General features: G+C 53.9%; 8 protein-coding genes across 8 annotated transcripts; 3 read left to right on the top strand and 5 right to left on the bottom strand.

Annotated features, from left to right (window-relative positions):
* Positions 1–363: 363 nt before the first annotated feature.
* Positions 364–1722, bottom strand: MRS44_007645 (uncharacterized protein; the record flags this gene model as incomplete). Its single annotated transcript, XM_046269303.2, has 1 exon — positions 364–1722. One exon carries the CDS (start codon positions 1720–1722, stop codon positions 364–366), a length of 1359 nt encoding a protein of 452 aa, XP_046134349.1.
* Positions 1723–5116: 3394 nt separating this feature from the next.
* MRS44_007644 (uncharacterized protein) lies at positions 5117–7619 on the top strand (the record flags this gene model as incomplete). Its single annotated transcript, XM_065620610.1, has 4 exons — positions 5117–5144; positions 5212–5420; positions 5476–5660; positions 5711–7619. The coding sequence occupies 4 exons, from the start codon at positions 5117–5119 to the stop codon at positions 7617–7619; spliced, it is 2331 nt and encodes a 776-aa protein (XP_065476682.1).
* A 590-nt stretch (positions 7620–8209) lies between these two features.
* MRS44_007643 (uncharacterized protein) lies at positions 8210–10490 on the bottom strand (the record flags this gene model as incomplete). The annotated part of the gene is made up of 2 exons (XM_046281087.2): positions 8210–10261; positions 10308–10490. The coding sequence occupies 2 exons, from the start codon at positions 10488–10490 to the stop codon at positions 8210–8212; spliced, it is 2235 nt and encodes a 744-aa protein (XP_046134352.2).
* A 1437-nt stretch (positions 10491–11927) lies between these two features.
* MRS44_007642 (uncharacterized protein) lies at positions 11928–12869 on the bottom strand (the record flags this gene model as incomplete). Its single annotated transcript, XM_046273777.2, has 1 exon — positions 11928–12869. The coding sequence occupies one exon, from the start codon at positions 12867–12869 to the stop codon at positions 11928–11930; it is 942 nt and encodes a 313-aa protein (XP_046134353.2).
* Positions 12870–13168: 299 nt separating this feature from the next.
* On the bottom strand, positions 13169–13751 carry MRS44_007641 (uncharacterized protein; the record flags this gene model as incomplete). The annotated part of the gene is made up of 4 exons (XM_065620609.1): positions 13169–13192; positions 13239–13514; positions 13570–13701; positions 13746–13751. The coding sequence occupies 4 exons, from the start codon at positions 13749–13751 to the stop codon at positions 13169–13171; spliced, it is 438 nt and encodes a 145-aa protein (XP_065476681.1).
* Positions 13752–15084: 1333 nt separating this feature from the next.
* Positions 15085–16008, top strand: MRS44_007640 (uncharacterized protein; the record flags this gene model as incomplete). The annotated part of the gene is made up of 1 exon (XM_046269304.2): positions 15085–16008. One exon carries the CDS (start codon positions 15085–15087, stop codon positions 16006–16008), a length of 924 nt encoding a protein of 307 aa, XP_046134354.2.
* A 250-nt stretch (positions 16009–16258) lies between these two features.
* On the bottom strand, positions 16259–17479 carry MRS44_007639 (uncharacterized protein; the record flags this gene model as incomplete). Its single annotated transcript, XM_046281088.2, has 1 exon — positions 16259–17479. The coding sequence occupies one exon, from the start codon at positions 17477–17479 to the stop codon at positions 16259–16261; it is 1221 nt and encodes a 406-aa protein (XP_046134355.2).
* A 902-nt stretch (positions 17480–18381) lies between these two features.
* MRS44_007638 (uncharacterized protein) lies at positions 18382–19435 on the top strand (the record flags this gene model as incomplete). Its single annotated transcript, XM_046269305.2, has 5 exons — positions 18382–18388; positions 18457–18516; positions 18626–18720; positions 18777–18989; positions 19049–19435. 5 exons carry the CDS (start codon positions 18382–18384, stop codon positions 19433–19435), a joined length of 762 nt encoding a protein of 253 aa, XP_046134356.1.
* Positions 19436–21039: the final 1604 nt, after the last annotated feature.

Genomic DNA, 21039 nt, shown 5'->3' with positions numbered 1-21039 from the left:
CTTAACTTGATGCGTGACAAGTGAGATTGTATGAAGCCTTAACAAGATTGTAGAATAACTATCACAGATATAGAAAAGAACCTTCATTGTGGAAACCAGCGGTTGAGGAGGTATACTGAACGCCAGCACACACGACAGCGGAACTGTAAAGAAGACTGTTTGAACTAAATAATGCCTATAAAACATATATTGCATATTCCAAGCCTCTATGGTCTCTAGGACACACAGGTTTGGGAAACTGACATAACTGAGACTACGAGGTGGTTCGTAGTCATGTGCCACAGCGAGACTGATTCTCGCTTCAAATGCCCAACAAGAACGCCAACGAAAAAACAACCCAATAATACTCCACCCATTCTGAATTTATCTCTTCGCGGGCTTCTTAGCCACGGGACCTTGGTCGCTAAAGTCAGCGTCACTGAGACACTCTGAAACGACAGGGTTCTCAAAGATGTGCTTCTGCAAATGCCCACCAAAGATGAGCTTCATCATGTTGATTCGAGAGGAGAGCGACCACGAGTCGATCACGGCAACGTAGTTGCCGAGGCGGAGCTTGTGGCGGTATCCAAACTCGACAACACCATCCTCGTTGGTCTTGTTGGTAGGCCTCTTGTCATTCTTCTGGGGCGCATATCCAGCGGATGAGTACCCAGGACCTACTCCCTTCTCAAGAGAGGTGATGGCACTGATGAGACTGTCGCGAAGGTCACGACGGTCCTTCTTGGAAACAGACTTGGAGCTCTGCTTGGCGAGCTCTGACATGCGACCAGTAAGCTTCTCGGGGTTGACGGGCAACTCCCAGGTCTCTCCGGTTTCCTCTTCGTGGTTTCGCGCCGCTTCAAAGATGAGAGCGATGCATGCTGCGGCGTTGGATTGAACTCCGACGTCGACACTGTCCAGCTGGTCATAGAATCCGTCCAGGGCCATCAGCGCCGCGTAGGAAAAGTCATCAACATGACTGGCCACAAAGGCCCAACCCTGCAGGGCTGCTGCGACAATGAAGCCGTTGTCATAAGCATCAATGTGTTCACCATCAGACTCGATGATGGTGTTCAGGTAGTCAAGTAGATCCGAGGCTTCATTCTCGCCGCCACCACCATAGAGCGCTGTAAAGCACAGAGCGTAGATGCCGTATGCCTTGCATTCTTCGTCATCGTCATCGGCCACAATCTGTTTGAGGGTCGCTTCGGCATGCTCGTAAACGTCGGCGTCTTCGGTAGTGCTCAGGGTCAGGATGTAGGACTGCAAGTTAAGCAGGCGCTCCCTGGCTTCCAGACCACGGTTGGCGCCTCGAAGGAAAAGCTCGGCGAGGGCATTGGCCGACTCGTCAAGCCACTCGTGCGTGGATGGACCGTATCGAGTTCGAAGAACCTTGATGTACAATTCCAATAGCTGGATCCGGGTGTCGCTGTTGTTGTGCTTGCGATCCTGGAGCTCCTCGATGAGCTGCTTGGCATCAAAAGTGCTGGTACCATCCTCGTTGGTTTCGACTAGAGAGCTTCCGGAATGCGTGCTAACAGTGTCGTCAAAATCGTAGTCGTCCTCGCTCAGGTCGGAGGCGGCCCTGCTGGGGGCTGTGGAATGCGCAGGTGACGTCAGAAGAGAGGCGAAGGGGGAGCTTCGAGGGGTCTGGCTAGCAGAAGCGCGACCAGACTTGATGGCTTTTTTGGAGACGGTCTTGCCGTCGCCCTTGAGGGCCTTGACTCGGGCGTGGTTCATCATTTTGTCGGTGGTTGCTTGGCAAATCGATTAATTAGTGCTTGAGGAGTGGATTCGCTGGGATGGTCCGTGGACGAGTCTGTTTTAAGTGGTGTTGGAGAGTTGTGTATTGTGTAGGCCGACGAGGAAAACTTGCAAAGGGCGTAGCCAGAGTATAAGCAAGTTTAGTAGCGATTCAGCAAGTCGAAAGCTGTGCGGCAAGTGATCCTCGTCGTGAGAGAGTCTGACAGGCTCTGTCACTTGGGTATGGCTTTCGGTCTGGGTCGACTGAGATGGGAACAATAGGCGGGGGCTTGGACAACTTTATAAGCGTAGCGAGGCATAAAGTCCATGAGGGTGATTCGATCAGAGTTTCGGGGATAGGTGTTAACGAAGAGGCGCACCTTGTATGGGTTGAAAGAGAGAGAGAGCAGAGGAACAAGACTGGAAGCGCACAGCGATGAATATTTCTTAAATCAAGGAGAACTGGGTTGTGGCGTGGCGGAGGAACGTGAGCTGGTGTGGCGACCCTGGCCTGGTCCGGGAAGGGGGCCAGGGTCAGGGCCCGGACCATCAGCCAGTCAAGATCAGCCGCTGAGAAATGTCAGGGCTCCAGTGGCGAACCCCGGCGAAGCTGTCTGTCCACGTCTGGTTGTCATGCAGCACTGGATGCAATCATGCACGACAGTTGAGAGCTTGGTAATGCGTCTAGATAAGCGTACCTGGAGCTTTCTAGATTCCCTTAGATCTCGGGCGATGGCTCCCAAGCTGCTTGTGAGATCTTTGCCAGTGCTTCTCCTGAGCAAGGCTTCTCAACGCCGTTGTTCCTGGGCTTGACCTTGGCCCCATCATGACAACATCCAACGCCTGTCCCCAGAAAAAGGGTCAGGGAACCGCTAGAGACATCCGGCAGCCCCCCCGCTGTTTCGTCCCACTCGCCCGCTGCTCCACTCGTTAGCAAGTGCCTCCCATCAACAACCCTTGTCTTGAACAGCGTCATCGATCATCACTTTACGCGACTGGATCCCTGGCTGACAGATTTGTGCGCGTCTACTACCGAATTCCCCTTATCGCTTATGAATATCCTGCGATGTTTTGCGGGCTTGTCCGGGCGAGAAGGAACTGACGATGAAGGCGGTGGTGTGACTGCGGGCCGCTAATTGTTGGCAAAAGACCACCTGAACAGCAGAAGCAAGCCCCGGGAGGAATAGGGTTCTAGGCCGTTGTCACGACCAGCCGAGATGGGTTTCTGCTCTGATTCAGGGCGGAAAAGCCGACGAAAAAGCACGGGACGATGAGACAGAAAATTGCGCGCTCAGGGCCAGTCGATGAGCTCGTGTCTGTTCTCGGGCTGTCTTGTTGGGTCATCAGGCAGCGTTACTCCGCTGGCTCGTCAGCCGACATGTGACAAGCTTTCTCTGGATGTGAGCTGAAGTCGCTTGCTTTCGGGCCTGAATGAGTTGGCATCCGTGGAGGGAATCGGGGCGTGTAGCTTTTCAATAGGTGACCGACAAGAAATGCCACAGGAAACAGGGGATAGGGAAGCAAGGGGCTTGCGATTCATGTTGGTTGTGCCTTGTGAAACTGGCCATAGAACGGCTTGAGCACGGAGGCTTCAATCCGGAGGCCGCATCGAGTTGTCTGTTCAGGGGCCAGGGTTTGCCGTGAACCATATTCATTGATTGCGGCTTTATGCCGTGTGTGAAAGCCTGTCGTTTTGCACGGTCATGCTCGCTTCACTCAACGCAAAGGAGCCTCACTGCCTGAACTATTGCAGCATCTCCTCACAAATTACGCAAATAAGCGGGCGAAACGTGGTAGCCGCGGGTGCCTTGGTCCTGGCGATGCCTATTGCGATTATTGCGAACCATCTCCCCTCTTGGAGCCTGATTCACTGACCAGTGGTCGAGATGGATAGGTGTTGTGGTGGCGCGGCGGGGGAGGGAGTCCACTTCAGATAGCAAGCGAGCATCAGGTGCTCATCATCTACAGTAGCATTATTGATGAGATGGCTCCAAAGCGACCTGCCATGCCGCATTTATGTTAGCTTGAAATCCGTAGCCTACCTACAGATACCATCCATCCTTCTCGGTGATCCATTTTGCGTACTGTGCTGTATCTCTGTCCTAGACATCCATGGCCTGTTTGCTTCGTTACCGTCGGTCCGACCCTCGCATCGAGGTGATCATGTCAGTCAGCTCTGGTTGCTCGCCGAGCTAAAATGCAAAGGCCCGCTTACTTGAGCCGAGTCCTGTGCTTTATACTCGAAGTTTGTGGCCTCGTACCCTGTGTATCCATCCAGGTAGATTGCAATTCAAGGCCGAGTGAGAGAATCGTCCATCTCCTGGTCCGTCTAAATCGAGGCTGTCTCGGCAGTCCGTGCTGCCATGTACAGTGCGTCCCCATGCACACGCCCACTCACCAAGCTAATAGGCTTAGCTGCTGAGACCCTGAAACCACTTAAAGTATGGATGGACTCCTTGCTCTGAGAAGCTCCCAACATTCGGGCTCTTGAACGACGGGGCTTCTTTGTTTAAGCCTCTCAAAGAAAAGGCGGCATGAACTCTCTTCTTGAGGAGTCATAATTCTAAGAATAATTTCTCCGCACACTGAATGCCAGCTTACCCGGCATCTAGGAGCTGTAGCACTTTCAAGACATCCAGGTGCTCCAAGCCAGGGACATGAGTTGTCTCCGTGTGAAGGGAGCTCCCAGGTAGGCTGTTCACACTGTACCATACCAACCGCATCTCAGAGAATGTATGATGTCAAGCAAGAGCAGTCCTTAATTGCGTAGACTTGTGGCAAAAATGTATAGCTATTGTATGTTAAATATCTACCAAGATCAATTTATCACGATAAAATGTTATTGCTTTCCATGGGCCAAAGGCAGGAAATCGTTCCAGCATCCTTCAACAAGCCGTGTGCCACACTGTGCGCAATCACCCCTCCACCCAACTCCCTCCCCCGCCGAGCTCCGATAAGCCGCTTATCGCTGCCTGCGGGACCTCCCTCAGTCACCTGTCTGCCTTCTGCCTGATACCGCAGCACCTCTGCCCCACCTCGATCGGATTCACCTTCGACCCTTCTCAGCACCTCACAAGTCACCTATCCGCTCGCCCTCTCTTACTCTTGCATTCATCTTCATTGTGCCTTCTCTTCCCATCTTCTCCTCATTCTCCCCATCTTCATCTCCGTGGCTTCTTCTTCTCTCTTTGCGCATGGTTTCGGCCTCATCCTCCAGCCTACTCTGTCTCACCTGCCCCATCCTCGGCCCCGCTGACGTCGTTAACTGTACGCCTCAGCGGGAGACGCCTGCGCTGCACTGCACTGCGCCGAGATACACCCCTCACCACTTCGATAAATCAACCACGTCTTGACTTCTTCTTCAAGGCTGCCTCGCACGCCGAACTTGGTCAAAATGGCAGTGCCTCAGTATCGCGACGAAGGTATGATGAAACTCCAAAATCTAACCCCAATATCCTCCAGTGTCGGGCAGCTCCTAACCCTTGCCAGTGCTGGTCACGCTCGAGAGCATCGACCCTCCATCCGATTTCGCCTTTCCTGATCGCCGCTTCTTCCTCACCAAAGAGAAGCCTACCATTGCGATCGGGCGTACGAGCAAGCGAAACTCGACCTTTGAGGCTGCAAAGAACAATGCATGGTTCGACTCGGCTGTCATGTCCCGCACGCATGCTGAACTCAAGCTTGACGTCGACAAGCAGGTAAGCTTTTCCCTTAAACTTTGTGGTTTCCTATGTTGATGTGGCCTTTCAACAGAAGGTGTACATAAAGGACAACGGATCCCTCCACGGTACCTTCAAGAACGAGCAGCGACTGCTTCGAGGCTCCTACTCAGTCTTGGCCACCGGCGACATGGTAAAGTTTGGAATCCCTATTGAGAGAGGCATGGAACGATATCCTCCCTGCACGATGAAGGCCCGACTAGAATTCGGCACCGTCGAGTAAGTTTTACCCCTTCCCATTTGTTCCGAAAAGCTAACCACCGCCTCAGCCCTGAGGATCGACCCAAGGTTTTCAGTGTTCCCGATGACACTGACGTGGAATATTCGGACAGCGAGAAAGACGAACAAGTCCGCGAGAGCTACGAGGTCCTGCGCACCATGAAGATCTTCCCCGCCGCATTTCCTGCATCGTCTCCCAGCGAGTCCCCAATCGATCTGACGACAAAGGATCAATATCCCCTGTCCAACGTGAGGGATGAGGTGGACCACCAGGCTTTGTTTTCTCCCAGCTCAAAGCCTGATTCAGATATGACGAGAACTCAGGCTCGCGTATCTGTTCCTATCCCGATGGAGGATTCTGAATATGATGCTCCTCACTCGCCCCGTGACCCCTGGTCATTCTCAAACGTCGACAATATCAACCTGACACAGTCAACGGATATGGACACGGAGAGTTTGCCTGGAACCGAATCTGATGACGAGAGCGTCGGATTCTCCCCTGTGTCTGCCATCATGCAAGACGAAGATGAAGATTCGGATGATATGAGCGAGCGAGACTTTGAGGAGCGTGATGAGTTTGAAGAGGATGAGTGTATGGATCACCAAGAATTCGATACTCTGGCCAGTATTGACTTGTTTTTAGACAACTGCGAAGACCCTCTGGACGAGTCGGATGAGCCGGAGGACCAGGAGGACCCAGAGGACGCCGGCCATATGTGGGAGTTTTCGCAAGTCGGGAGTCGCGTAACTGTGACTTCCTCACTCCCCAGCTTTGCCAAGGAGATTCAGGCCACGCCCGTGGGAGCTCCGGCACCGGAACAACCTCAACCAGTCAACCGTGGAACAGCCACCCCTCAGATGGATTACCTCTTGAACCCCTTCCCCGTCGCCGTTCTGCCACGCAACCTGGTTGTGCACCCAAGGCTGCCTTCCATCTCGGAGACTATTCCCCAACAGCCATTGTTCTCTCGCCCTTACCAGGAGGGGTTGTCGGGAGCCGAGATCCTGGGCCTGAAGACAGGAAAGCACGAATTCTTCGCTGCTCGCGAAGCAAACAAGGCCGACTCTTTGTCCATGGCAAGTAGCTCTCAGCTACCTCAGCCCCGTTTCCAGACAGCACTTCCAGTCCCCCAGAGTCCTGCTCTCTCCAGCCCAGATTCCCGGAGGCCTCCTCGGAAGCATGCTCTAGAAGAAGAGGGTTTGCGTCCAGTTCCGTCTTTCTCCAAGCGGAAGAAGGAAACGCACAACAACGACACGAGCGAAGGACTCCAGCTGGTTGATTCTGACCTAGCAAAGTCCGGTGCCGAGTTCCTCAACACGCCCCCTCAGGAGCCCGAGGTGCCTTCTTCCACAGAAGAGCCCGCCCCGGATGCATCATCTGCCTATGAATACGCTCTCAGCAAGAAGGACAATGATGGTGCTGCTGATGGTGCTGTTGATAGCGTCGATGCTGTCGTTACGGATGCCCCTGCTGCTATTGTTGATGCCATGGATGATGTCGATGGTGGTCTTGATGCTAATACTCCGGACAAGAGGGAAGAGGAGCCCTTGGAGTTGACTCAGGGCGGCAATGAGAAAACCGACGAGAAGGCCGTGCCCTCCAGCGATATCGCTGAAGAACCAGCTCACAACGTTGAGCATGCTGAGTCCAAGCTACCCGAGGCGTCACACGACCTACCAGAGACTCCTCGATCTTCGAAGAGAAAGGCCGAAGACATTTCTCAGCTTACACCGGAGGAAGAGAAGCACGCTGAAGTGGTTCCCCGGGGCGACCGATCGCGCTATGCCCGTCTTCGGTTCAGACGCCGTATGAACAACATGGCTCGCCCTGCAGTTTCTACGCCAGCGGCAGCCCCGCCAAGCAAGCGTCTTCGACGTGTCGCCGAGGTGGTCGGTTACGCAGCACTGGGCGGCGTCGCTGTCATGTCTGCCCTCATTGCCACGGCCCCCACGTTGTAGAGGGAAGAGGGATGGTTCTACTCACTGACTGGTATTGGAGTTAAGGGAGAATTGGGGCTTTGAGGGATGGATCTTTATGCTACTACTGGCTTTTGATGTGAACATGAGGACTATGCAAAGCTGGAAGGGAAGGGACAAGCTATCTTTTACAAATGCGCCAGTTCTGAGCTCAGACGGACGGAGGACAGGCGCGGATGATGATTTTCTTGTCAAGTGTTATTAGGAATTGATGATTACGTACCCATTGAAGCTCAACATGACGCCAGTTCAAAACTACCTAATCACATAAATAACTCAGTTTCTGGGGGCAGGGGAGGCATATAGACAGGTGTTGTATTGCCAAGAAACTAGCTGAGTATCTCAATATCTAGATATACAAACTTCCGCCCCGTGTCATATCATTGTCTCATGCATTAGAGAACTACATATTTGACTGGCCCCTTGTCGATGAGCCCACACAATCCCCCCTTTTACACCAAACGCCAGACCAATGTTTCGTTTCGCTCCAAGCTTTCCCAAGGATATCCCAGGCATACACACTCGTAGCATCGTCGTCATCAATACGTGAAAGCCCTTTTTTTCGTTTCCCATCACTGTTGCACCTTTCCTGTGATCAAGCTCTCTAGCTCCCACGGGCTCAGCGTGCTCCTCCGCCGCGAGGCCGTCTTGCTTGTTCGTCGTTCACGCCGTCTCTTTTCGGGCTTGAGTTGATGTTCCTCTGCCGGTGGCGTGGGATCCCTCTTGACGGGATCCACGTCCTCGAGCCCGTTTCTCTGAGAGTCTTGCTCTTGTGTTGTCTGCTCTGGCTCTGGCTGTGACCTGGTGATGGTGGGTTTCTTGACGCCACGGGTGCCACGAGCAGCGCGGAGTTTGGCCCGTACTCGGGCAGCGTCGGCCTCTCGCTCAGAAGCAGCCAGCTTGGCGGCAATGGTGGCCATTGTGAGAGGGCTCTGTTGAGGGGCCGGGTCGATGTTTCGAGGCAGTGGGAGACGCGATGCGGTGCGGCGTGGGGAGCGGTTAGGAGATGGCGGCGCAGTCCCTGACCGAGAGTCGGGTCGATCTACGCTGCGTCGAGGGCTGTCTCGATGAGGTGTGGAAGCCCTGTCGCTTCGCCGTGGACTCTGTTGTTGAGGAGTAGATGCTCTGTCGCTGCGGCGAGGGGTTTGTTGTTGGGGCGTAGACGCTCTATCACTGCGTCGGGGACTCCCTCGGCGAGGAGTAGATGCCCTCGTCTCACTCATCTGAGGTGCGGGCTCCGGAGACTTGACCAAGAGGACTTCTTCGAGGGACGAAGCAGAGGAGACACGGTCCAGAGCGTCCCGGTTGGCTCGGATGGGTAGAGGTTCAGCCAATCCAGCCATCTCCCAGGTATCCTCCTCAACAATAGTGGTATAGTCACCATGCTTCTTGGGATGCCTGTTAAGTCGCGCAGAGCCACGGTTGCCCGCTGATGAAGAATCTCGTAGAGGCGTCATCTGAGGAGGTTCTGGTAGAGGCGAAGAAGAGTTGGGCTCATGTTGCATGAAGGGCACCCCTGTTGACTGCTGAAGGATCTGGACGTTAGGCTCCTCCACATCGTACTCTTCCACGGGTACATGGTCGTCAAAATCGGATTCGGGGTCGCTCTCGTGGTCGTCCTGGTCATACTCGTCGATGGTCTGCATATGAGGAGAGCGGTGCGCCGAAGGACACGGCGAGTTCATGACATCCACATCGTCCTCGGGCTCCTCAGCCACAGCCGAGAGTCTCAGTCCAACGGCCTGTCTTGTCTCTGCCACGTCTCTAACGCGCACAGGGCTGAGTCGTAGTCCCATCTGGAGCTCCTCCTCACAGATGGGCCTGCCATTGGCGGCCATTCGCTTGCGCCAGCCATCAATAAGGTGGACGGCCTCAGTCCAGCGGCTCTCCATCTTGACCCAGCCATCCTTGAGACGGCTGATTTCCTCCTCACGGACCATGACCTCCTCGATGGGCACAAAGGACGGGTTGGTGAGGATCGTCCGCATGTGGTCCAGCACAGAGTCCAGCTCTGCGGCCATGTCCTCCCAGCCCTCTTGCTTAACAACGAGGCCATCCTCATTCTCGTTGCTCCACCCGCTCATGTTGCGTAGTTGCTTCATCGTCCTCCTCATTATGGTCAGGATGGCCTCGTTCTCCTCGCTAAGGTTCTGGGCCAGCTTGGCCAGGAAACAGTTTGTCTCGTTGCGCAGATCATAGTCATTCGATTGTGTGCTTCCTCCTCGTGCTGGGGACGACTTTTGCTCGCCAACATCCCCTGTGACTATAATCGAGGTCACGCCAGGGTTTCCTCTCGCTCCTCGAGCGCGACCTGCTTCGCCGAGCTGCTTCTTGAGGGTATCAATCTGTCGATCGCGACGACGGACATCGGTTGCGCAAGCAGCGCGCGCCTGGGCGACCAACCCCTTTGTACGGGCAACCTCTTCTTTCAAGCCGCGGATAGCAGCATCAGCCGACTTCATCTGCGATTTGAGGGAGGCCTCAGACGCCTCGGCGATGTCGAGCTTCCTCTTAGCCTCGGTGTGCTTCTCTGCTAGGCGCGCAATGTCGTTTGTGTGCTTGAGGTTGTCGGCGCGGAGGGTTCGCATGGTTGCAGAGAGCGATTCGCGATGCTCGGCGTCGCGCTAAGCTAGTCAGTAGACATTCAGCAGAGGAGACGAGGTTACATACATCGCGCCGTAGAATCAAGTCGTTGAGGACGCTCACGATGCGTCCCATTGTCGCGGCAGCATCATCGTCGAACATTGCCGGACTGGCAAAATCAATGCTCTGGCCATCGCGAAGGAGTCCTCTCGAGAGGAGCTGATTGTTGATGTACAGCGATGCTGTACGAAGGTTGTCGGTGTCGATCATGCTTAGGGAAGAGTCTGAAGCAGTGTCGGAGCGCCGATACTCATGTCCCTAATCTAATTTCAATGTGACCTTTCTTTTGAGAAACTGTTCAACGATCGGGAATGAATGCGCATATAGCAGAAAAAGCTGAAGCTCCTGGTCGCCTTTGTTTGGGTTGGTTGCTATGTGGGGTTGCAAAGTAAACAAATGTAGTGGCCAAGCCATTGAAGAACAAAGGAAATGGACGGATGACTAAGGCAGGGGCCGCATCAAGGCCCCAGCTCCCAAGGTCCAGGCCACGCCTCTACCAGGGTCCTCTTTGGCGGGACAAGCCTCGACAGTTGGCACTGCAGGATGAACATGATGCCCTATTTGCTCCCCTCGAGCCGCATGCCCTTGGAACTGGAGTATGGGGTCTTGCCCGCGGGCCGTCGCCTGGGTCGACAGGTCCACTCGTCCGACTAGAGCGCCATGTTGGGCAACAAGACCGTCGGTCAGATCACAGCGTTTCTACGGCAGAGACTGGGCCATATGCAGCAGACACAGCTATTACGTGCGTCTATGGGCGAGCGGAGGGGTCAATGGGTCGAGGCGGTCAAGACAACAAACATTTTTTGCTGCAGGGGACCCGTCCATCATGACGTTGTCCTCACATAAAGGCCTTGACATGAGACGGCCAAAAGACACGACAACAGAGACACGAAGCAATCCAGAAAAAGAATTGGTACAAGTGGTCAATGCAGGGGTTTATATTGACGTCTACACACCTTTCCAGCTGTCAATGCCCGATCAATCGTCGGATCCAATCGAAGCTTCCCCCTCACTTGTCATCGTGACGGGTCCACACGAGCCTCAAGGCTAACACCCGAGCTGCCGGAACGGCTCAACGGCCTCAAGGGTTACCCTGATAACCGTTTCTCCCCACCTAGGGCTGCTGGGGCACCTGGGGCTCCTGGACCCCTATGTAGCATTGGAATCCCCTCATGTGGGCCGTCGTGAGGATTCTTCTCGGTTGTTGAGGAGAAGCCTGGCAAAGGAGTTCGTCTCTGCCTCCATCCGTAGTGGAGGCATCTCAGTCAAAAATTTTGCCTCTCCACAGCGCGGCTCTCACCTTGCAGATGGAACCGAGTCGTCGTCCAGAGGACATATGCAGCTCACCAGGCAACTTGACTTGAGCATCGGTACCGACCAAGCCGGTTTTCTGCTGTGCCTCCGAGTTAGCTCCTATCAGGTAGAAAAGCCGGCACTAAAGCGGAGAAAAGTGAAAAGATCTCAGACAAGTTGAGAAGATTAAAATATCGCGGTTTTTTTCGGCATCCAGAGGGGAGCTCGAGTTGCCTCAAACTTCCCTCATGCTTCGATGGCCCCGCGACGTCATCATGAAAGATCAAAGGACAAGCCAAAGGACAAGAAACACACCAGGCTGACTTACTTGATTCTCTCTTGACTCAATTGACTTCATGTTTCAGGCCGGAATTTGCCTCTCTTCTCCCTCATCGCGTCCACCTTCTTCTTATCCTCCTGGAATCTCTTGAGAAGAGCAACCTGCTCAGCCTTCCGCCTCTCTCTCATCTGGAAGCGGTAGAAGTCCTTCATCTCTGACTTCTTCTTGCTGTCCTTCTCAATCATTCGCCTCTTGGCCTCCTCGGCCTCGTTGCGGCTAGCTGGAGCAGCTCGTCCGCCACGCGTCACTGTCACGAAGCCATCTTCGTCAGGCTCGTTGCGGAGACGCTTGGCCAGCTCGGCGGCTTCCTTCTCCTTGCGGTTGAAGGTGTTGAAGAAGGCATGTACAGCCTTCTGAGTGGCTGGCTTGTCGACGCGCGAGAGTTGCAGATGTGAGGCAATCCACGAAGAGCCGAGGGTCGGGACGTCGTCAGACACACCCTTGCCCCATGACGGATACTTCTTTGTCTTCTGAAGCTTCGCGATGGCCTTGAGCACCAATTGCACACTCTTGTCGTCGGCGAGGAGCACGATGGCTGTGCTACTACTCCGCTGTACTCGACGAGTCCAGATCTGCGGCAGCTGAGCCGCCTGCTCTTCACGGTCCTGCTCCTCCGCTTCCACGTCGCCGCGCTTCCTCTTGCGCGCAAAGCCCGTGACCTTTATGGCTTGCGCGGGATCGATTGGGAGCGCCCTCCTAGTCTCGTCCTCGAAGGCGATGCTCTCGAAGCGCCCGGCGCCCACGAGCTCTGAAAAGACAGCGCGAAAGTGCGGTTCTGTGCTGTCCACGGGGATGTTCTTCAGGAACAGACTTCGCGAGTCGTTTGCCGTTGGGATCTTGGGCGCATTTCGTCGGACGCGGATCTCGTGGATGGCCGTTTCCGGGTAGGATGGCGTCGCTGGGATCTTTATGGGGAGGACTGCGAACTGATCGCCAGTCTCTTCGATAGGGGCCATGTTGATTCACCCGTAGAGTCACGTATGAGGGTGAAGAAAGAGCGTGTCACGGTGATGAGAGTTGGCGTCGTGAAAGATTTAAGGCGAGCTAGAGGCATCACGAAAAAAAGTTCAGACCCACTTCAATATGACAGTGCTATTTTCGGTGGCGCACTGTCCACTTACACCAAGAATGAGATACAATACACTCAACCCTCCCTCACCTGGTGTTGAGGTACACATCTCATAATGTTATTTCACTTTGTTCAAGTTTCCAGGCATCAAGTTAGTCCAGGTCAAAGGAATTAGCTTATCCTCCTCTAAGGGTACCGATAGGAATCATCCTAAATTAGGATTACAGTGATGGGCTGATAGCATGTCGATCACTACCTCGCCTGTAAGCCTGAAGCTGTTACCATCCTGCTTATCCTCATCCCCTCCAGTGTTAGGTGTGTCCTGCTCGTCTCGGGCCTGAATAACACCATTCACAGACTCGTACCATCGCACCCAAGCCATCAGGCCATGGGTTATCCCCTCCACTCTCTCCAACCGATCCTCAAGTGCTCTAGACGTAGTAGCAGCCACCTGCAGTGCAGTGATGTCCGATCGTAGTTGTTGAAGGGTAGTGTCGATGGAGGAGACTGCGGTCTCAAGGTCATTCAGTCGCTATTTTGTTATCAGTATCTAGGAAGCCAAATGCGAAAGGTGAGATAGTACTTACAGGACTCATAGCAACCCTGCTAAGGTTAAGAGCGTTAGACTGGGCGTTGAAGGACTTAGTCGGGCAGCTTGCTTGCACGTGACCGAACTCGTGACAGTAATGACACTTGAGCTGGTTGAGGTCTCGCTTCTGCTACACAAAAAGTTAGACGAAACATGAAGGTAAGGCGAAAGGACATACATTGTTGGTGGCGGGGAGAGGACATCCAAAAGAAAACTTCAAAAAGAACCAATAGGAACCAAAAAAAAGGAGCCAAAAAGAACCTAAACACAAGGTGCCCCGAGCCAGAAGGCAGCAAAGCCACAAAGATCGAAAGGAAGACACGCAGCGGGTCGGCTAGGAGGAAGAGTTGGACGGAAGATGGTGGAGATGAAAGAGGAACGAAGGAGGGGAAGAACGAAGGGTAGAGGAAAAGTCGTGTGCCCCTAAGTCTTAGGATCCTAGGGCAAGACACAACCTCGTCCGCTCTTGGGTCCTAAGACTTCCCTAAAGACAAGGTATCTGGGTTAGAACCGAGCCTTCCTCACTTTCCCAAGTAGCATCGACAACGAGAGCTGAGCCAATGGTCCACACATCCATTAGCTGGCGACAGCGCCTTAAACCATGCGACTAAAGAGATGGAAGGGGATATTCTGAGCGGACCAAGGATACATAATTGCAGCTAGCTAAAAGACAAAGCCCTCAAGAGAAACAAGTTGTCAATTTTTCGAAGTGTCTACGAGCAGGCCAGCGACAGGACTAGCTATCAAGGACGATATACCGTACATAAACATGAGCCATGACATGAGCCTCTTCGCCTCGCTCGCCCACAGTCCGAGCTCGAAGGGACGAGTGACGACGGTCGCTGCAGAGAGGAAGGCGCAAGTGTAGATGGAAACCAAGGGTGACAACTGCGACGATGAATGTCTCTTAAGATCCATCTGAACTCAAGTAGATAGTGTCTTTTCAACGGCATGGACCTTTCTAATCAAAGTGGCATGGCTGGCGGGAGCATGTATTTGGTACACCAACTTGACTTTGACATCCATCATGCCTTTGAGGCCAACCTTGGGCAAATACCTATCAGCGTCTCCTAATTCAATTTGACTGTTGCAATCCAACTTTAGGGCGAAAAGATCAAATATTTAGGATAATTCCGATAGAGTATCTTCTAGCTCTCTATGTGATGGTTAGGTCGGTCAGTGAAGATTGTGAATGTGCATCATATTGGATGCCTCATTTATTCACCCAGTTGCTAGGTAGGCTTTTCTTGAAGCTAGGTACTAGTGTGAATATATATAGCTTCGTATTGGGAGGCCTCGACGTTGTTTGCCTTGGTGTGAGGCATCCAAGTGATGATGCAGGCGGGGTTGACCCCTCCCCCACCTTGTGCCACTCACAACCAAAGATATCAACTTCACTTATCGCCAACCTCATCTCAGCACCTACAAATCTATCAACGACACTTGCCAACTGCTTTCACCAAATCCTCATTTCGACTTGTAACACAACAGCCTATATCAGGAGAAATTCACAATGGCAACCGAATCTACGCCTGGACTCTCGGCTGAGCAGCTCGACGCCTTCAACCGCGACGGGTATCTCATCCTCCCGGGAGCCCTCTCCAGCTCAACCGTCACCTCCCTCCTAGACGAAACTCATCGCCTCCTCGACTCCTTTTCTCTCGAGGACCACCCCTTGACCCGGTTCTCGACCGGCGAGAAGCGCGACCACGTTGGTGACGACTACTTCCTTAGCTCTGGCGACAAGGTCCGCTTCTTCTTTGAGGAGGACGCCTTTGACGACGATGGCAAGCTCGTCAAGCCCAAGGCCCGGGCTGTCAACAAGATCGGCCACTACCTACACGCTCTGTCGCCGCCTTTCGCCCGTCTGCTTGACCACGACGCCGGTTGCGTCAGCCCGCCCGCTGTCGCCCGGAGCCTCGGTTTCAAAGATCCGCGATGCCTCCAGAGTATGGTTATCTGTAAGCAGCCCGAGATTGGTGGTGCCGTGCCTCCTCACCAGGACTCGACTTTCCTGTATACGAACCCACCTTCGGCTGTGGGCTTTTGGTATGCTCTTGAGGATGCGACACTTGAGAATGGATGTCTGAGCTTCCTACCTGGATCGCATCGCTGGGCGCCTGTCGAGAAGAGGTTGGTGCGAAAGGCTGGCAATGTTGGTACCGAGATGGTGGACAATGACGGTCCGCGGTTCCCGGCAAAGGAAGGATATGGAGGAGCTGCGCCGGAATCCCAGGCCGAGTACGTTCCGGGAGAGGTCAAGGCTGGGGATCTGGTTCTTATTCATGGCAACTTGCTGCACAAGAGCGAGAGAAACACCAGCCAGAAGGGAAGGATCATTTACACATTCCACATTATCGAGGGACAAGAGAGGGACTACGACGAGAGGAACTGGCTTCAGCCGCCTGCAGAGGGCTTCACGAAACTGTACAGCTAGGTTCACTTATACAATAAATGCCAGGTGCGTCATGCAAGCCCGTTATCAAAGTGCTCGTTGGAGCATCCATCTATGTTTCATCTTATCCAAAAGTAACTAAGCCACTGCAAGCAGAGTGACAAACAGGTTCCGCGGGTATCTAACAGGGAACTGGTATCCAAACATAATTGTTACAGCCTGTCCAATCTCACCACGCCGACACTCATCATCCCTCATTATCATGGCATGGTGTCCTGGCATCATCAACTCTTCACTCGTCATCTGACTCGTCCTCGCTCGAGTCCTCTTCCTCCGAACTGGTGCCGTCTGAAGATGAAGAAGAGTCGCTCGAGTCCTCTTCACCTGGACGTCGGTAAGGCCGAGCAGGACCTTCATTCTCCGACTCTGACTCGGACGACGAGCTTCCGCTGCTGCTCGTATCAGAGTCGCCGTCTGAATCAGAGTCAGAGTCAGATTCCGACTCAGAGCTGCTGGTGTCGCTGTCGTCCATGTTGACACGCAACTTCCGCTTCCGCTTCCCAGTGCCGTCATTGAGCTTGACACGCTTATCAGCATCTGTGGTCGTCGTGGCGTTGTTGTCGCTAGCGGTGATAGTCTGAGAGGAGGTTGTGCTGGTCTCGGTGTCATCGCTGTCGGACAGCTCCTCGAGGATCAGCTCAGCTCTCATGCGCTTGACAAGCCGCTGGATAATAATGGCGTCATCGTCTGAATCAGAGAGGTAGTCAACCTCTGTGAAGCCCTTCCTCTTGGTCCCTACGGGTTGGTTCTCCAGATACTTGGCAAGTACCGTCTCATACCGTTGCTGGGTGGCCTCGAGATCCTTGGTTCCTTCAGGGAAGGCCTTTGCCCCCTCGGACTGGTCCTGGTCCCTGATCTCCCGAGCAGTATCTCGCAGGCGCATCCTTACGAAGCCCTTCAAGTCTTGGATGTAGTCGTAGAAGGCGTCGATGTCGGCGGCGGGGATTTTGTCGGCATCGAAAACGTGCTTGACGAGGTTGCTCTGGTGGATCTTGTTGAACTTCCAACTATCACGAGCCGTCTTCCAGAGTCTCAGGTGCTCCAAGGCAGGCTTGAGGTCCGTGGGAGCCTGGGGCTTTTCCTTCTTGGCGGGGCCTTTGCTCTTGGCCTTGCTCTGCTTGGGGGTCTTTGTCGGGGTGTTGAACTTGGAGGCGACGCCGGCGTTTGTGCTCCTGGAAGGTGTGTCGGCAAAGGTGACCGACTTCTGCCTCTTTAATTGTCCATTCCGGTCTGCCGTGGTCTCATGCTGGCGTGGTCGCTTAGCAACCTGGGAGGAATTGGAAGGCTGCGGGGCGTCGAGTTTTCTCTTTGTGGCCGAATGGGTGGTGCTTGGGTGCCCAAAGCTTTGGGTGCTTGCGGGCTCGGATGCAGCAGATGGCTGCTTGAGCTTGAGGCCCAGTCTCTTCCACGCTGGCACCTGCTGCGCTGGCGCGTTCCCTGTGGACGAAGACATTGTGTGTGGGAGATGGTGTTTCTGAGGAGCTAGGGAACGAACGGGAGCGAGAGGGGAGGATGATGCAGCGAAGAGACCCAAGCTCTGACCTCGAAAGCCAGTCTTTTTTTCTCTGCTCTGCGCGTCCTGGACTGGACCTTTTTTCGCGGTTGCCGGGGTCTTGAATTTTTTCTTCTAGCTGCTGCTGAGTGGTGGACTTGTTGTTGACACTGGCCTATGAGAGCCAATAGCAGCCAAGCACGGGCAAGGAAGCGGTTTGTAAGAATTGCCAATGGCTGCAGGACCTCTAGCGCAAGTGCAAGGTCGATATGCAGAGTGTCGTGTTGTTGCGGGCCGGATTTCCTTTGATGTTTGTTGGCTGCAACTTTTTTCTGAATGGATCTGGAAGATATCGCGAGTGGATCCAAGTGCTGATAAGATAAGAGCTAGGACGACATAATTACAGAGGGGAGTTATATGTTGATGGTTTTCATTAGCTGGTTATACTACCGGCTTTATGATCAAAATATCATATAATTGATAGATTTTTGATATTAAAAACTAATGAAAAACACTTTTTGAAGGTTATGAAAGGCCATATCCCGAGACATGGTGCTCACATATGAGAATGACGGTAGTCTTTTATTCTGTCACCCGCAATATGTTCTGCCTGAGGCTTAAGTAATCCGACGAGGCATCAACTCAGCCTTCCCACTGAGCTTGCTTGCCTCGTGTGCTCTAGCCTCTAGGCAAGCTCCTGCTAACGCGTCGACTACCATCTCAACCAGCAACAGCTCCCCTCCACCACCACATCGTCAACCTCCACCTTGAATCTCCTCATCCAGGACTTACAGTGTTCTGCTTGAGCTTCGCAGCCTAATTTTGTCCGACACCGACCTTCACAACCCATCGAATCCTCCACAATGTCGGGTACGTCAGGCTATTACCTACCCGCAATCCATCCATCTGGAGCTTCAGCTAACCTTCAATTATCATAGCCGGCGCATACGACCGACACATCACCATCTTCGCCGACAATGGTCGGTTGTACCAAGTTGGTATGCGAGCACCCCCATCGATCCCGAGCAAGGCCAACCCCACGATGCTCCCTTGTTCGATGACGTTGACGAGCGCCTATTCCCGAGACTGACATGATATCTTGAACAGAGTACGCCTTCAAGGCGATCACAGCAGCCAACATCATGTCTGTCGGTGTGAGAGGCAAGGACTGTGCCGTTGTCCTGTCCCAGAAGAAGGTCCCCGTATGTTGGAAGTGTTTGAATGAGATGTCAAGATCAAAGACTGATCCAGGCAACAGGATAAGCTTATCGACCCTGCCTCCGTCTCCCACATCTTCCAGATCTCGCCCTCGGTCGGATGCGTGATTACAGGATCCATCGCGGATGCCCGAGCTTTTGCTCAAAGGGCCCAGGGCGAGGCGGCAGAGTTCCGATACAAGTACGGCTACGAGATGCCAGCTGATGCCCTGGCGAAGCGCTTGGCCAACATCAGTCAGGTCTACACTCAGCGAGTAAGCATGCTCTAGCGGTCAAAACAGAGTGGCCAATCATGTGCTGACATCATCCCCAGGCATACATGCGGCCCTACGGCGTCGCGACGACGCTGATCGCACTCGATTCGGAATATGGACCCCAGCTGTTCAAGTGCGACCCTGCCGGATACTACATCGGCTACAAGGGCACCGCGGCGGGCCCGAAGCAGCAGGAAGCGCTGAACCACCTCGAGAAGAAGCTGCGCAACAAGGATCACGCCGAGGGTTCCTGGGAGGATGTGGTTGAGCTGGCCATTACGACGCTGAGCACCGTCCTGAGCATGGATTTCAAGAAGGGGGAGATTGAGATTGGTATCGTGGGCGGCCCGCGAGCCGACGGTGAGGAGGGAACCTACCCAGGGTTCAGAACTTTGACCGAGGAGGAGATTGACGACCGGTTACAAGCTATTGCTGAGAAGGACTGAGCGGACAGAGAGAATGATGATATCATAGAAGAAGCGCCGCCGACGATGAATGGGACGATGGGCCTGGTCTAGAAGGGCAGAATGTTGATTCACAGCATGTAATGCAACAAGCAAGTAGACACGACGTGCGTGCTGCTTCCAAGAACGTGGGCCATGCAGGGGGATGGATCATGGGGATCAGGAACTTGGATGCCGTCGTGGTGTGGCGTGGGTCCTAGTTCAAGGTGTCTGGCCAGGTAGGCGTCCAAACCATGTGCAATAGATTCTGACGAGGTCTTCATTTCGGATTGAGCAACTGACAAGTGAATGGGCGCGCCTGATAGCCCAATGGTGGGCGAGTATGCCTTGCGCCAAGGACTAGCAGCCCGAGACCTTGGAACTAGGAGGGCTCCCGAGTCGCGTGGTGGGTCCAGGGTGGACGATGGCTGGCGTCGATTCTGCGCTTGGAAATGGTGCGGGTGTGATGGATGTCGTGAGTGACGAAAAGAGGCTTGAGGGGGCTTGAAGAGGAGCATCTGAAAGGCATTCCAGTCGATCGGATCTGTCTACAGGGGGGCCCTGGCCAGTCTCTCGGTTGGGGGCTGGGAGGGCCCTGGGAGGCAGTTTGGCTGACTCCGGTAAGCGCCGATTTGAGCCTCCGAGGGCGCTGAGAAGAAGATTTCACGTCCAATCCAGGAGGAGAGCGAAGCACACGACGAGACAATGGGGGAAGCGGGAGCGGGAGCGGGAAGGGGAGCCGTGATGAGGCCGTTGGGAGGCGAACGATACAAACAGCTAACATTAGCTTCAACGGGTGAACGAACTGTTGGCGGAGGCGAATGGCGGCAGCAAAGACGTTGAGAGACAACAAAAAGAGGCGGCCTCAAGAATAAACGGCGCCATGCAAACAATAGAAGCGTGACGCCACAGTTTGGCGGGCGGCTCATTGACGTCGATGGAACCAGCCTAGATCACAGACAAGATGCAGGGAACGGACGATTATGATCTCGGGCTTTTGTTGAAAGAACCCGGCCGAGCTGGAAGATGGGGAAGGATGGATGATAAGCAGTAAGATGCATGCATGGTGTAGTAATGTTTCAGGAGATCTTGAGATTGCGCTCGAGCTTGTGTGTGTCTGTGTCTGTGCCTGCGCTTGAGCCTGCGCCTCACGAGGCCTGCATCGAGGAGTTGAGCCGACGTCAGGACACTTGACACCTACCCGATTCGGCAAGTACAGCATCGTGATGGGAGCTGTCTGTATCACTCGTGCCTCCATTCATGACCCTCAACTCCATCATCATCATCACCTGTAATTTCTCACAATCGGTGTCACCGCGATGGATTTGACTCAGCCTGCTGGCCCCCCCTGACAGTGCAGTGCAGCGCAGCGAGTGTTTTATTTCTCTCAACCTACATTTTTCTTTTGAGTGTCCTAGGGTTACATTCCCTCTTGTTTTCAGACGGCCTCTTTCTCGTAGGCTTGACCAGATCTAGCGACACGACCACATCTGGCCAATTAGACGCCTCCAACCTCTTCCAAACTGCTCCTCCTCAGCTCGCCCCAAACCGTTGCCCTAGGCGTCATCCGCGCGCCTATTGGTCCCGCCCAGCCGACTATCCCGCAA

This window comes from Fusarium solani (genome assembly GCF_023522795.1).
Source record: "Fusarium solani strain SB1 chromosome Unknown bctg00000004, whole genome shotgun sequence".
NCBI classification, from domain to species: Eukaryota; Fungi; Ascomycota; class Sordariomycetes; order Hypocreales; family Nectriaceae; genus Fusarium; species Fusarium solani.
The sequence above is the reverse complement of the archived record's forward strand: the minus strand, read 5'-3'. Positions and strand labels throughout refer to the sequence as shown.